This window comes from Plectropomus leopardus, chromosome 15, assembly GCF_026936395.1.
Source record: "Plectropomus leopardus strain MGB_pleo_1.0 chromosome 15, ASM2693639v1, whole genome shotgun sequence".
NCBI lineage: Eukaryota > Metazoa > Chordata > Actinopteri > Perciformes > Serranidae > Plectropomus > Plectropomus leopardus.
In genome coordinates this window covers 846782-862603 of record NC_142190.1, presented here as the reverse complement: position 1 = coordinate 862603, position 15822 = coordinate 846782, and the positions used below count along the sequence as shown (strand labels likewise).

Genomic DNA, 15822 nt, shown 5'->3' with positions numbered 1-15822 from the left:
GACGGTCAGCAGTGCTCTCCAAATGGCAACTCATTAGCACCCTCACTGGTAAGTTGATGAAATAACATTTTTGACCTCTCATGAATCTATTCAATAGTGGTAACTTATGTAGCCAGCTTCAGCCAATGTTGATAAGAAAATAGGTAGTTAGATTGTAGTTAGTAAGGTAAGGTAAGCAACACCTTTCTAGCTTCCTTAACTAGATGTACCGTTACATTTACCTCAAACTAATTCCTCATTTTTTGTTTTTGTTGGCATACAAAGTTTATCTTTAGCCCTAAGATTTACTAATAAAGTTACCAACACTTAGTTGCAGCCGTATTACTGCGTCTGATTACAGTGACTTATAATAATACATTTTATTTATGGGCACCTTTCAGGACACTCAAGATTACCTTTCATAAAACAACAGCAATAAAACAACATAAAATCACATACGAATACATAAAAGTTATGGACAGCTCAGCTAGATGCCATGGGTAGCTTGTGTCTTGCATGGCTGTTTCTTGTTTATGCACTCATAACTAAGGATTGGTATCATTTTTAATAAATTATGATATCAGTACCTTTAAAGTGATACTGATACCAGTAGAGTACTTGATTCAATACCCATAATGTGAATGGAGTGGCTTGTATACTTTAAAACTTTAAGATAGAGGGAGCACATTATAGCAGTTGTTTTATGGCACCTGAAGATTACTGCACCCAGTTTACCAACACAACACCTCTCAATATCCTCTTAAAACAACCCAGCTGGCCACCAATGGTGTTAGACTTAGATATTTTGTTGGATTTGGGTTGTGACGTGTGGTTACCAAAGAAATTTAAGCTACTGCTGCCCCGGCTGCTGTGAGCTTTGCCCTGGATAAAGTTGTGACAGTCTGCCTGACCTATTGACTGTATATAAAGATGGACGACTCGCCCCCACTTCTCCCTGCTAATATGTTTGAGTGAGGCTGAATTATGCACGGTGATTATTATTATGGTGATATCCAGGGTGGGGGAGCTTCCTCCAAAACACCCGTCCAACCAAATCATGAGCAGCCTCATTGAATGTGAATGCATGGATTGGCTGCCACAGCTGTCAATCATGGCAGAAAATCCCCTTTTTGTAGAATTAAATGCTGCTTAAAACCAAGCTTACATAAAAACAAACACTTGAACAAACATCAGGGTGATGAGAACTACCTTCAGTGACAGAGACCATCTTTGGGAAAAATTTATTTGGCGTGAATTTTGAGTTCTTAGTTTGGTCTGTGCCCATTAACCAACATGGAGTGGCAGGCTTTATGACCTATACTGCAGTCAGACACCAGGGGGCGATCCAGATTTAAAAGCTACACACTGGGGGAGCTGTCATGTTGTCCATCTTTATATACAGTCTATAGCGTGACCGCACACACACAGTAACGGGGCTATTTGTTAGCATCACACAGCTTTTCATCAACGCTATAAACTAAACTTTTCTTTGCTGCTTCCGGTTTCCTCATGGCGTGGCATTGAATGTTGGCTGCTGCTGCACCTGTGTAGCTTGTGCTCAGCAGGCAGACGCTGAACTGACTGTTCTCCAAAAGCATTAAGTCTTCTGATACGGCAGGGAGACAGGATCAGACCCCCAATGCAAAAAGGATCAAATTCAGGTATCATTTGACTGTAGATGTTTGGATACTACTTAGCAGTGAGTTATTTTGGTCAGTACCTTAAAGGTATCAAGTACCAAGTTATTACATATATAATTTGTTAAGCAGGACATTAATGGCAGGTGATAAGATATGCAGCATAGATGTGGATGATCACAGTAAAAAGTTTTGCAGGTAGCCTATTGCTTAACTTTTTTGAAGAGCCGAAGACTGCCCATTCAAGGAAACCCTTTGACCCAACTTTCTTGGCTTTAATCAAGCACATGTGGGCATTCCTTTGTGCTCACTTGTGCATGTTTACATGAATCCTATCATAAGGTAATATTACAATGTGAGTAATTAGGACCATGGAACACAAGACAAATATTAATGCATACATACTGTAAATGTATTCTGTATTATGGAAACAGTCAATCATCAGAATCATCAGAAAAAAACTGTTATACTGAATTTAAGTGTAGTCACCAAGATAATCACTGCATATTATGCATTAATATGTCCCCATATTTACTGCAGATATACCTGATGCTGCTGTCTGTCCCTCTGGAAACCATTCAAACAGATCGACAGCACATTTGTCTGGAATAGCTACGTGAACAATGTAACCACGTGGCAGTGAGATCAAAGTGTCTTCTTCAACGGATCTGATGGTACTGAAAACACCAAAGCACTGTCCAGAAACGTCCAAAGAGCGAAAAGCAGCAGAACTTGTTTTACCTGGACATGAAAACTTTGAAGACTGGGTCTGCTTAGCGAAGGTGAGTCTACCTGTTGGCCTGATAGCTATAGGCTACCCAGCCAACAACAGGCAAGCATTATTTTCCGTTTTTCCATCTGTCCGTGCGTCTGTCCCATCCCTGTGATAACAATATCTCAAAAACCCCTTGAAGGAGTTTCTTCAAATATGGCATGAACGTGTACTTGGACTTAGAGATGAGCTAATTGGATTTCGGTGGTCATAGGTAGGGATGTAACGATTCACTCAACTCACGACTTTATACCATGAGAATATTACTCCAGAGATCTAGGTGGTGTAGTGCCAGTGAAATTAATGCTTCTGCGGGAGTTCATACCCTCCAAGCTGTTTTGAGGAACTTCATGTATAAATTTATATGCCGGCTTGGTGGCTCTGAGAATGAGATAATAGTACCTCTATCCAACATAAGGTATAACACAACACGTCACCAGTCCCAGCTGTGGAGACACTGGTGTAGATGTCTCTTTGTTGGCATTGATTGAACTATTTTTATGACATGATTTTACTTTATATATTATATGTGATGTTTTGTCTTTTAATTTAACCCTGAGTTTGAAAAAAAAGGATTGATTGATACGATTCATGATACTGGGCTCACGATTACAGAAAAATTATAACTGAAAAATATTCTGTTAATTATTTCAAACAAAAATTACACAAAATACTGCAATTTCTCTTCTTTTCTATGTGAAATTTAAGAATCCCTTTTTATTTCTGAGGTAGGGTATAAACACAAACAATGTAATGAATGCATTTCTGTACATTCAAAATGTTCTCTGCTGTTAAAAAAAAGCCCTTTCACTGGGACAGAGGTGGCTGGTATGGAAAGACTTGCTTTTTCTAGAGGGGAAAGCAGAGAGGGCGAGTTTGAAGAGCTAAGTTGACCATTTCCCACTCCTGGTTGATAATTCGGGCTCTCTCTTTGGCTCTTGTACTCTTGTGGGTGAGCGGGGTTGCAAATGTGCTTGTCAGTGTGGCTTGGACATGTAGTTTTTGATATTTTTTGGCCGTTTAGTTGTTTTTTTTTTGTTTTTGTCGTTAAGGAGTAACGTATGTAGGCAGGGCAGATCGGAGCTCCTCACTATGATGCTGGCTCACATGCTGCATCATGTTAGTTGTACTATTTGTGTAGTTCAACTTCCTCTTGCAATATTTGCAGACTGTTTTTGTCTTTTGTTGTCTTCTCATCTATTTCTTTTTGACTTGAGGAAGCTCAAATGCCACCGCACTCCAGACTTATTTATGTGGTCGAGGTCACGGACATGATGTAAGATGTTGAACACATAGTGACGTAGCACGTTGAGCAGGCAAAGGCATAATTAGATTACTCCCTCTGCTCGTCAAAAAGTGTCTTGTGGTTCATTTTTCATTTCACTGATTTGAATCTCACACATACTTTTTATTGATTTTTAACTGCCTAGTGGTGCATCGTTATATCCGTAGTCATAGGACAAATTTAGTACAAACGTCCGCTTGGACTCATGAATGAACCAATTACAAATTGGTGGTTGAAGGGCAGAAGTCAAGGTCACTGCAACTTCATGAAATAAGTTTTTGGCCATAACTTAAGAATGCATTTGCTAAAATTTCACACAAATGTCTAAAAAGATAAAATAGTGAATAATTATTTAACACAACTAGTCTTTGGCTTTGAGAACATCATGCATTTATTGAACATTAACTCTGATATTTATTTTTAACACTGAATGTCTTTACTTTAAAAGCAATTTAACTGAAAAACAATGAAACATGACAGAAAATAAAAGTGAAATAAATTTTTAATCTATCGTTTGCATATTGAGGATGTCAAATGCTTATTTGCATACAGTAGTATGTGGATGATTCATGCAAAAGGAGGATAGGGGGTTGGGTTAAGTGTTCATTATATTCCTAAAAGAAATCAAAGCAGTTTTGGTAAATTAAATGTAACAGAAATATCCCAAACAAAGTCTTTGTATGAGAGCTATGGGGTAAAATTAGTGATTCTGGCAACTGTGGACAGGGGCTGCAGCAAAATACATTTTATCTACGCACAAATAGGACCACCTAAAAAAAAATCAACACCACTCTAAGTTTAGGTTTACACTATAGTTTGACTATTTTCACCGCTCAACTAGAGAAATCATGATTGAAGATTAAATCTGCTTAATCACCCAGCCCTACATCTGACATTGCATTTAATCATTTAATTTAATTTCTGCTTGCCCAATTGGACAACTGCATGAATCATTCTAATATCCTGAAAACAGAGTTCACTGACCCTGGGAAAGCGTTTAATTCGAGCCCTGCTCTATCTTCCACTATCTCGTCTGTTGTATCTGTTGGACTCAGTCAAGCAAACCAACTCTGTGATGTCACAGGCTATAGCACTGCCATATTTCGCACTCTTGCTACAAAAGATATAATAGAACTTCTTTTTTCTTTTTTATACTTAAGTCAATCATGTTTGTGGTATAATTGTTTATTAGAGTGGAAATCCATTTAGTTAAACATGTTTAACTAATCAAATCAATGTACATACCTTAAATGAAGCAATTGAAAATAATACCTGAATAATTCAAAGGAACCAGAGGTGAGACCTCAGCCTTGGCTGGGATGACTGATAGTTTCAATTGACAGCACAGATAGTACATGAGGACTGATCTGATGGTCTGATCTCTGATGCCATAGATGAGAGTGCTCAGACATCTGGGTAAAAGGATAATGCAAACATAAAGAACACTCATGATACGGAATACGGCCAATCTGTCATTGACTTTTGAAATAGCTTTACCCAAGGGGTTGTGTATAGTTGACATGAGACTGAGGCCCAGCTGCACCAGATGCAGCAGCAGTGTGTTACGAGCCTTTCGGGCTGAATCTTTGTCTGTGGAGGCCGACCTGGCTGCTATCAGCACACCAATATAGGAGGTAATGACTGCCAAACCAGATGATACAAACAGAAAATAAGTGTAGGCTTTGTCATATTCATCAGAGACTGGACCAAGAGGCAGGTTTTCTTTGTTACAAAAATCTTTCATCTGCAGTCTCTCCAGTTCCTCAAATGGAAAATTTAACAGTGAAAGAACTCCAGTGAGAATATTAAGTGAACTGAAGGCCCAAATCACAATGATAGACACAGCTGTGTTTCTGATAGTGACGATGGTAGAGTGCCTCAGTGGGTAGCACACCGCCACATATCTCTCCAGAGACATCACCATCAGTGTGAGAGGAGAGATTTCATTTGTGAGATCAGCGAGCATGGTAAGAACACCACATACAGGATATGTTAGTGTTAATCTACAAGCAGCCAGTAGGTACAGTAATTGACTCACTGCCATCTGCATAGTGTCTCCTAAAAGAAGATTAAACAGAAGAATGTAACGGGAGGTCTCACGAAACACAGTTTTACTCCTCAAAGTGAATAACATCACCCCATTAATTAAGAGAAAGACACAGCAGGGCACTGTAATTGGTGCAGAAAACAACACAATTTCCAGAATTCCTCGCTTTGGAAGTCCAACAGTGATGTTTGTCAGAGATGAAGTTGTATACGACATTTTAGAGAAACATAAATTGGAGACCCCTGAAACTGAGATGGAACATGGAAAGTTTTATACACATAGATAATTAATCTGAAACACCTGAAATAACATTTAAGACATTAAAATCCCATCAACCTTTTGATGCATTTATCACAGAAGCACACTTAATCTTTCACAGTCTGTTCTGCTAGAAAAGTAAAATCTTTTTTACAGATTCACATCAATAATATAAAGTTATTCACAAACATTTTTCCAGTGCTTATGGTTAGCAGGCCGGCGACCATGCCTGACTCCATGTCAGCAGAACTGGTCTGCTGAGCATTTGCTTGTCCACACCTGCTTTTTAAAGTCTCCATCGTCACACCCACTTCATGTGATACCATCACACATGAGCATAATAACTAAATCTGTCATGTTAATCAGTCATTGGTGATGTAATGCTTTCAAAGTTATTTCTCAATACTCTTGTCCAGGTCATTGAATTGTCCATAGTGAACATGACAACAATATATTTTCAACTTTAAGGATGTATAAGGAATGTAGAAAAAAAATAGGATATTGTTATTAGTATCTTTCTGTGAGATATTGCCTTTGTGTGTCTGTCACTTGTGAGATAGGGCCTTTCTCCTTTGTCTTATGTTACCAGTTGTCTCAGCATTTGGTTTGGCATGTAATCTTGGATCACCACACTCCTCAGTTTTTCATTTGTGAAACTGACATGTCCTGTAACCCCACCCATGCAGAATGGTAGTTGAGACTACTTTTGTTCTTCAAAGAACAGGCAAATGAACTCACTTTGCCACAGTCCACCATTTTTCCCACTGATGTGTGGAACCCCGCCAATTAAGCCACTCTTCAAACACCATTCTGTACGGTGGCATGTGATGTACTACATCATTAGGACAACAGAAGAAGCAACTTTCTGCTCTTCCCTTGCCCTACCCCTCCTGCACTTTTTCTCATTTCTGTGCATCTCACAGCAGAAAAGACTCTTTTCACGAAATGTCTCTCTAAATGTTGCACCACGCCAAAACAGAAGTCTTCTGCATAGCAGAGAAGACTAGACAACTTAGCACCAGCAGTCTGAAACAAGGTCTGCCTTAACCTTCAGACAAAGGAGCAACAAAGCCGAGTTAGTGCTGAACTGCAAACTCTGTAAAGGTTACAAAGAGTGAGCAGTTCCCTCTGACCTGTACCACTGGAAAACAGCACTGCAGTGATTACATTAGGAACCACAATTCTTTCCACCATTGCTCTTCCAAAACTGACAGGATTGCCAGCCAACAAATAGCGCAATTAAGTGAATGCCCTCCTGGGGACTGGTTACTCGACAACAGGGCCGACTGAATTTCTAAATTTTTGCAGAGTAAGAGTACAGGCTAAGCAAGACTTTAACAGTGCTAGTGCACATGGGCTGATGTGATGTTATTCAGGGAGTTTATTGTTTTGATCGCTTTGTAGCCAGGTTATTGGGTAATTAGTCTTCCAAACCGGGAATCTTTTTCCAACATAGATCATGTAGACTATAATGTTAGTAATGCATCATTTATTCGTTGATTATACTTTGTATTAATAGTAATAGTAAAGTTATCAAATGAAATGAAGTAAAAAGTGCAATATTAACCTCTTAGAAATAGTGGAGTTGAAGATGCTGTGTCGGAGCTGGGAAGACATCACTCAGAAGTTGTCCAAATTCAAGTACAACTCAGGAAACCGAGATGATAGCAACACCAGTTCTAGCCAGGTTTGCTATGTTTGCAATTCCAGTTGATGGCAATGCATTAGCCCCCGCCCCCCCTTATTTTTGCACACGCAAACACCATAGCAACATGTCCACATACTGTTGTAATTTAATTTTCATGGCGTCTTGTCTGTTTTGTAGTCAGAATATTATTCCTGACAATTCTAGCTCTTCTTTTAAATCATCTTTGTGCTTTATTTGTTAAACATCCCTTTTAGATTCAGATTAGTTTAGACATTGTGTCTAAGTTATTCAACTTTAACCTCACCCCCCCCCCAACATGTCAAACAGTGGTATTAAAATACATTTACATCTAAAGGAGCTTGTATAGGCAGTAAATTTGCAATAACTGAGCATGTTTATGAAAGACCTTAACTTACTTTTCTTATGTTTCATTTTTTTTGTAATGGAGTTAAAAATGTTCATAACTTATGTATGTGTAAGGCCATTTTTTATATCACAATTGACAACAACAATGAAAAATATCTCATAAAGATTAGAGAGTACTTTTGTTAGACCAAGCCACAATTATTTTACCATATGTAATTATTGATATCAAACACAAACATATTGAGCATCAGGATCATCAGCAAGTGTAGCAAAATCATCTTTTATGTTTTAAAAAGATGAAATGCTTTCATTTATTTATGGTATATTTTTACAGGGACAGTGTAGAACAAAATGTAATTGCACCAGAGTTAACAAGCATCTAATTTGAATATGTTGTACCTGGGCAGGTAAAGAAAAACAGCAAAAACGACAAACACACAGAGCACTAAGTAGCCTACAATACCTAAAACAGGACAATATGTAAAATTGCATGAATATAAAAATTTAACTACATTAAACAACAAAATGGCATTTATTTATATCCTTTCTTTAAAACTTCAAGAAATTGGGCTTGATTTCAAGTCAATATGCATGTTAACTGCAAACAAAGCTCTTGTTATTTAACATAGCCTAGAATGGGACCTCGACCTTGGCTGGGATGAGTGATGGTTTCAGTCGACAACATAGATAGTACATGAGGATGGATCTGATAGCCTGGTCTCTGATGCCATAGATGAGAGCAGTCAGACATCTGGGTAAAAGCATTAAACTCACATAAAAAATACTCAAAATACGCAGCATTACTCTTCTGTCTGTGACTTTTGAAATCGCTGTAATTAAGGGGTTGTGTATAGTTGAAGAGAGACTGAGGCCCAGCTGCACCAGATGCAGCAGCAGTGTGTTACGAGCCTTTCGGGCAGAAGCTTTGTCTGTGGAGGCCGACCTTGCTGCTATCATCACACCAATATAAGATGTAATGACTGCCACACTTGCTGATACAAACAGAAAATAAGTGCATGCTTTTACATATTCATCAGAGACTGGGCCAAGAGGCAGGTTTTCTTTGGCACAAAAATCTTTCATCTGCAGGCTCTCCAGTTCCTCAAATAGAAAATCTAACAGAAACACAAGTCTTATGATGACATTAAGTGAACTGAAGGCCCAAATCACAATGATAGACACACCTGTGTTTCTGATGGTGATGATGGTAGAGTGCCTCAGTGGGTAGCACACCGCCACATATCTCTCCAGAGACATCACCATCAGTGTGAGAGGAGAGATTTCATTTGTGAGATCAGCGAGCAGGATAAGAACACCACATACAGGATATGTTAGTGTTAATCTACAAGCAGCCAGTAGGTACAGTAATTGACCTAATGCCATCTGCATAGTGTCTCCTAAAAGAAGATTAAACAGAAGAATGTAACGGGAGGTCTCACGAAACACAGTTTTACTCCTCAAAGTGAATAACATCACCCCATTAATTAAGAGAAAGACACAGCAGGGCACTGTAATTGGTGCAGAAAACAACACAATTTCCAGAATTCCTCGCTTTGGAAGTCCAACAGTGATGTTTGTCAGAGATGAAGTTGTATGCGACATAGTAGAAAGACATTAATGGGAGTCCCCTAAAATTGAGATGGAACATCTTAAAGGTTTTATCCACATAGAAAATAAATTTGAAATGTGAAATAGCATGCAATGCTTTAATATCCCATCAAACATTTGATGTTATTATTAAAGAAGCAAAATATATCTTTCACAATCTGTTCTCTTAAATAGTGAAAATCCATCATTATTTGCAAATATGTCCATTGAATTCACACCAATAACAAAGTTATTCACATACATTTTTCCAGTGCTTATGGTTAGCAGGCTGGCGACCATGCCTGACTCCATGTCAGCAGAACTGGTCTGCTGAGCATTTGCTTGTCCACACCTGCTTTTTAAAGTCTCCATCGTCACACCCACTTCATGTGATACCATCACACATGAGCATAATAACTAAATCTGTCATGTTAATCAGTTGTTGATGATGTAATGCTTTCAAAGTTATTTCTAAATACTCTTGTCCAGGTCATTGAATTGTCCATAGTGAACATGACAACATTATATTTTCAACTTTAAGGATGTATAAGGAATGTAGAAAAAAAATAGGATATTGTTATTAGTATCTTTCTGTGAGATATTGCCTTTGTGTGTCTGTCACTTGTGAGATAGGGCCTTTCTCCTTTGTCTTATGTTACCAGTTGTCTCAGCATACGTTTTGGCATTTAAGCTTGGATCACCAACCTCCACATATCAGGTGTGCATTTGTGTAAAGTGACATGTCTTTAACCTCACCCACCCAAAATGGTAGTTGAGTCTCCCTTTGTTCGTCAAAGAACAGGCAAATGAACTCACTTCCCCACAGTTCTCTGTTTTTCACACTGATGTGTGGAACCCTGCCCATCAACCCACTCTTCATACACTATTATTTACTGTGGCATGTGTTCACTAAAACATCATCAGGACTACAGAAGAAGCCACTTTCTGCTCTTCCCTTGCCCTGCCCTTCGTCCACTTTTTCTCATTTTTTGTGCATCTCACAGCAGAAAAGACTTCTTACAAAATGTCTCTCGAAATGTTGCCTGCACCACGCCGAAACATAAGTCTTCTGAGTAGCAGAGAAGACTAGACAAATTAGCACCAGCAGCCTGAGACAAGGTCTGCTGTAACCTTCAGGCAACAAAGCCGAGTTAGTGCTGAACTGCAAACTCTGTAAAGGTTACAAAGAGTGAGCTGTACCACTGTTCCCTCTGACCTGTACCACTGGAAAACAGCACTGCAGTGATTACATTAGGAACCACAATTCTTTCCACCATTGCTCTTCCAAAACTGACAGGATTGCCAGCCAACAAATAGCGCAATTAAGTGAATGCCCTCCTGGGGACTGGTTACTCGACAACAGGGCCGACTGAATTTCTAAATTTTTGCAGAGTAAGAGTAAAGGCTAAGCAAGACTTTAACAGTGCTAGTGCACATGGGCTGATGTGATGTTATTCAGGGAGTTTATTGTCAGGGTCTTGCATGCAACTGAATTAGTCTTATACTAACCTGGAATCTTTATACAACATAGATCATGTAGACTATAATGTTGGTAATAATGCATCATAATTCATTTGTTGATCATACTTTGTATTAATAGTAATAGTAAAGTTATCAAATGAAATCAAGTAAAAAGTGCAATATTTACCTCTTAGAAATAGTGGAGTTGAAGATGCTGTGTCGGAGCTGGGAAGACATCACTCAGAAGTTGTCCAAATTCAAGTACAACTCAGGAAACCGAGATGATAGCAACACCAGTTCTAGCCAGGTTTGCTATGTTTGCAATTCCAGTTGATGGCAATGCATTAGCCCCGCCCCTTATTTTTTGCACACGCAAAACACCATAGCAACATGTCCACATACTGTTGTAATTTAATTTTCATGGCGTCTTGTCTGTTTTGTAGTCAGAATATTATTCCTGACAATTCTAGCTCTTCTTTTAAATCATCTTTGTGCTTTATTTGTTAAACATCCCTTTTTAGATTCAGATTAGTTTAGACATTGTGTCTAAGTTATTCAACTTTAACCTCACCCCCCAACATGTCAAACAGTGGTATTAAAATACATTTACATCTAAAGGAGCTTGTATAGGCAGTAAATTTGCAATATTTGAGCATGTTTATGAAATACCTTAACTTACTTTTCTTATGTTTCATTTTCTTTGCAGTCGAGTTAAAAATGTTTATAATTTATGTATGTGTAAGCCCATTTTCTATATCACAGTTGACAACAACAAGGAATGAATTTAACTCAAATGGATTTGCAGAGTAAAAATATCTCATAAAAATTAGAGAGTACTTTTGTTAGACCAAGCCACAATTATTTTACCATATGTAATTATTGATCTCAAACACAAACATATTGAGCATCAGGATCATCAGCAAGTGGAGCAAAATCATCTTTTATGTTTTAAAAAGATGAAATACTTTCATTTATTTATGGTATATTTTTACAGGGACAGTGTAGAACAAAATGTAATTGCACCAGAGTTAACAAGCATCTAATTTGAATATGTTGTACCTGGGCAGGTAAAGAAAAACAGCAAAAACGACAAACACACAGAGCACTAAGTAGCCTACAATACTTAAAACAGGACAATATGTAAAATTGCATGAATATAAAAATTTAACTACATTAAACAACAAAATGGCATTTATTTATATTTTTTCTTTAAAACTTCAAGAAATTGGGCTTGATTTCAAGTCAATATGCAGGTTAACTGCAAACAAAGCTCTTGTTATTTAACATAGCCTAGAATGGGACCTCGACCTTGGCTGGGATGAGTGATGGTTTCAGTCGACAACATAGATAGTACATGAGGATGGATCTGATAGCCTGGTCTCTGATGCCATAGATGAGAGCAGTCAGACATCTGGGTAACAGGATTAAACTCACATAAATAATACTCAAAATACGCAGCATTACTCTTCTGTCTGTGACTTTTGAAATCGTTGTAATTAAGGGGTTGTGTATAGTTGAAGAGAGACTGAGGCCCAGCTGCACCAGATGCAGCAGCAGTGTGTTACGAGCCTTTCGGGCAGAAGCTTTGTCTGTGGAGGCCGACCTTGCTGCTATCATCACACCAATATAAGATGTAATGACTGCCACACTTGCTGATACAAACAGAAAATAAGTGTATGCTTTTACATATTCATCAGAGACTGGGCCAAGAGGCAGGTTTTGTCTGACACAAAAATCTTTCATCTGCAGTCTCTCCAGTTCCTCAAATGGAAAATCTAACAGAAACACAAGTCTTATGATGACATTAAGTGAACTGAAGGCCCAAATCACAATGATAGACACAGCTGTGTTTCTGATGGTGATGATGGTAGAGTGCCTCAGTGGGTAGCACACCGCCACATATCTCTCCAGAGACATCACCATCAGTGTGAGAGGAGAGATTTCATTTGTGAGCTCAGCGAGCAGGATAAGAACACCACATACAGGATATGTTAGTGTTAATCTACAAGCAGATAGTAGGTACAGTAATTGACTCACTGCCATATGCATAGTGTCTCCTAAAAGAAGATTAAACAGAAGAACGTAACGGGAGGTCTCACGAAATACAGTTTTACTCCTCAAAGTGAATAACATCACCCCATTAATTAAGAGAAAGACACAGCAGGGCACTGTAATTGGTGCAGAAAACAACACAATTTCCAGAATTCCTCGCTTTGGAAGTCCAACAGTGATGTTTGTCAGAGATGAAGTTGTATGCGACATAGTAGAAAGACATTAATGGGAGTCCCCTAAAATTGAGATGGAACATCTTAAAGGTTTTATCCACATAGAAAATAAATTTGAAATGTGAAATAGCATGCAATGCTTTAATATCCCATCAAACATTTGATGTTATTATTAAAGAAGCAAAATATATCTTTCACAATCTGTTCTCTTAAATAGTGAAAATCCATCATTTTTTGCAAATATGTCCATTGAATTCACACCAATAACAAAGTTATTCACATACATTTTTCCAGTGCTTATGGTTAGCAGGCTGGCGACCATGCCTGACTCCATGTCAGCAGAACTGGTCTGCTGAGCATTTGCTTGTCCACACCTGCTTTTTAAAGTCTCCATCGTCACACCCACTTCATGTGATACCATCACACATGAGCATAATAACTAAATCTGTCATGTTAATCAGTTGTTGATGATGTAATGCTTTCAAAGTTATTTCTAAATACTCTTGTCCAGGTCATTGAATTGTCCATAGTGAACATGACAACAGTATATTTTACTCTAATTAAACTTGACAGCAGAAATATCTCAGCATACGTTTTGGCATTTAAGCTTGGATCACCAACCTCCACATATCAGGTGTGCATTTGTGTAAAGTGACATGTCTTTAACCTCACCCACCCAAAATGGTAGTTGAGTCTCCCTTTGTTCGTCAAAGAACAGGCAAATGAACTCACTTCCCCACAGTTCTCTGTTTTTCACACTGATGTGTGGAACCCTGCCCATCAACCCACTCTTCATACACTATTATTTACTGTGGCATGTGTTCACTAAAACATCATCAGGACAACAGAAGAAGCCACTTTCTGCTCTTCCCTTGCCCTGCCCTTCGTCCACTTTTTCTCATTTTTTGTGCATCTCACAGCAGAAAAGACTTCTTACAAAATGTCTCCCGAAATGTTGCATGCACCACGCCGAAACATAAGTCTTGTGAGTAGCACAGAAGACGAAACAAATCAATGCCAGCAGCCTGAGACAAGGTCTGCTGTAACCTTCAGGCAACAAAGCCGAGTTAGTGCTGAACTGCAAACTCTGTAAAGGTTACAAAGAGTGAGCTGTACCACTGTTCCCTCTGACCTGTACCACTGGAAAACAGCACTGCAGTGATTACATTAGGAACCACAATTCTTTCCACCATTGCTCTTCCAAAACTGACAGGATTGCCAGCCAACAAATAGCGCAATTAAGTGAATGCCCTCCTGGGGACTGGTTAGTTGCCAACAGGGCCGACTGAATTTCAAAATTTTTGCAGAGTAAGAGTAAAGGCTAAGCAAGACTTTAACAGTGCTAGTGCACATGGGCTGATGTGATGTTTTTCAGTGAGTTTATTGTCAGGGTCTTGCATGCAACTGAACATCTCTTATACTAACCTGGAATCTTTATACAACATAGATCATGTAGACTATAATGTTGGTAATAATGCATCATAATTCATTTGTTGATCATACTTTGTATTAATAGTAATAGTAAAGTTATCAAATGAAATCAAGTAAAAAGTGCAATATTTACCTCTTAGAAGTATTGGCAGTAAATTTGCAATATTTGAGCATGTTTATGAAATACCTTAACTTACTTTTCTTATGTTTCATTTTCTTTGCAGTCGAGTTAAAAATGTTTATAATTTATGTATGTGTAAGCCCATTTTCTATATCACAGTTGACAACAACAAGGAATGAATTTAACTCAAATGGATTTGCAGAGTAAAAATATCTCATAAAAATTAGAGAGTACTTTTGTTAGACCAAGCCACAATTATTTTACCATATGTAATTATTGATCTCAAACACAAACATATTGAGCATCAGGACAAGACAAGTGGAGCATTTCATACAGCCCCTGTGCTGGGGATATTGTGCAGTACCATCAAAAATGCATTGTCTGAAAATGTAAAAAGCATTTATGTGCTCTTGAATTTGAGAAATGATTCTTTAAAGAATGACCAGCAAGAACTTTCCCCCATTTAGAATAGAGGTCCGTTCTTGTATTCTTTAGTTTGAGATCCACCCTATCCTGGTTAGTGTCATCTGTCCCTCATTAACCCTGGACCTCACCTTTGTCTTGTCCTTGCTGGATGTGATTTCTTGTTTGGACTGACTCCCTGGTGTTGACCCATGCTTCCCACACTTCTCTGTAAAGCTCTGCCACATTAATCCTTTGAAATTTTCCTGTCTCCTGCAACTGTCTGCTTATGATTCTTCCTTCCTCTGCTGCCCATATTCACCAGAGTGATGTCACAAAGTTACCATAACATGGACTGTGGAGATACCTCATTTCATGAACTGTACAAAATGGGTTCTGCTTCCTGCTTCGCTTCAGTGCAGACGCTCTTCTTGCTTGCTCTCTGCTACGCTTTTATTTTTCCTAGTTTTTTTCCTTTTTTTCCTTCTTGTCACAAACTCCAGCATATTTAAGGAGGTTTCCTACAACAATTAAGTCATTTGGAGGATAATCTTTGCTGTTTTTGCATTGGGATTATCTACTCTTCATGTTGATTCAGAACAG

The 15822-nt window shown here is 38.4% G+C and overlaps 3 protein-coding genes and 1 long non-coding RNA gene across 5 annotated transcripts in view; 1 reads left to right on the top strand and 3 right to left on the bottom strand.

Annotated features, from left to right (window-relative positions):
* LOC148187171 (uncharacterized) overlaps nt 1-15822 on the top strand; it is a 53435-nt gene that overhangs the window by 5162 nt on the left and 32451 nt on the right. The window contains exon 4 of one of the 2 annotated variants that reach the window (XR_015778996.1): nt 2157-2398. This is a non-coding gene — a long non-coding RNA (uncharacterized LOC148187171). Of the gene's footprint in view, nt 1-2156; nt 4141-15822 lie in introns of those variants that run through there. The other variant, XR_015778995.1, reaches the window with a different exon arrangement.
* Nucleotides 4920-6167, bottom strand: LOC121952690 (odorant receptor 131-2-like). The gene has a single exon (XM_042499497.2). It carries the CDS (start codon nt 5934-5936, stop codon nt 4920-4922), a length of 1017 nt encoding a protein of 338 aa, XP_042355431.2. The 5' UTR covers nt 5937-6167.
* On the bottom strand, nt 8623-9594 carry LOC148187175 (odorant receptor 131-2-like). The gene has a single exon (XM_088088855.1). The coding sequence runs from the start codon at nt 9592-9594 to the stop codon at nt 8623-8625; it is 972 nt and encodes a 323-aa protein (XP_087944981.1).
* On the bottom strand, nt 12084-13302 carry LOC148187174 (odorant receptor 131-2-like). Its single transcript, XM_088088543.1, has one exon. The coding sequence runs from the start codon at nt 13300-13302 to the stop codon at nt 12331-12333; it is 972 nt and encodes a 323-aa protein (XP_087944669.1). The 3' UTR covers nt 12084-12330.

What these genes read in the sequence shown, in the direction of transcription:
- LOC121952690 (XM_042499497.2), bottom strand. Translation starts at nt 5,936, where the DNA reads ATGTCGTATACAACTTCATCTCTGACAAACATCACTGTTGGACTTCCA.
- LOC148187175 (XM_088088855.1), bottom strand. Translation starts at nt 9,594, where the DNA reads ATGTCGCATACAACTTCATCTCTGACAAACATCACTGTTGGACTTCCA.
- LOC148187174 (XM_088088543.1), bottom strand. Translation starts at nt 13,302, where the DNA reads ATGTCGCATACAACTTCATCTCTGACAAACATCACTGTTGGACTTCCA.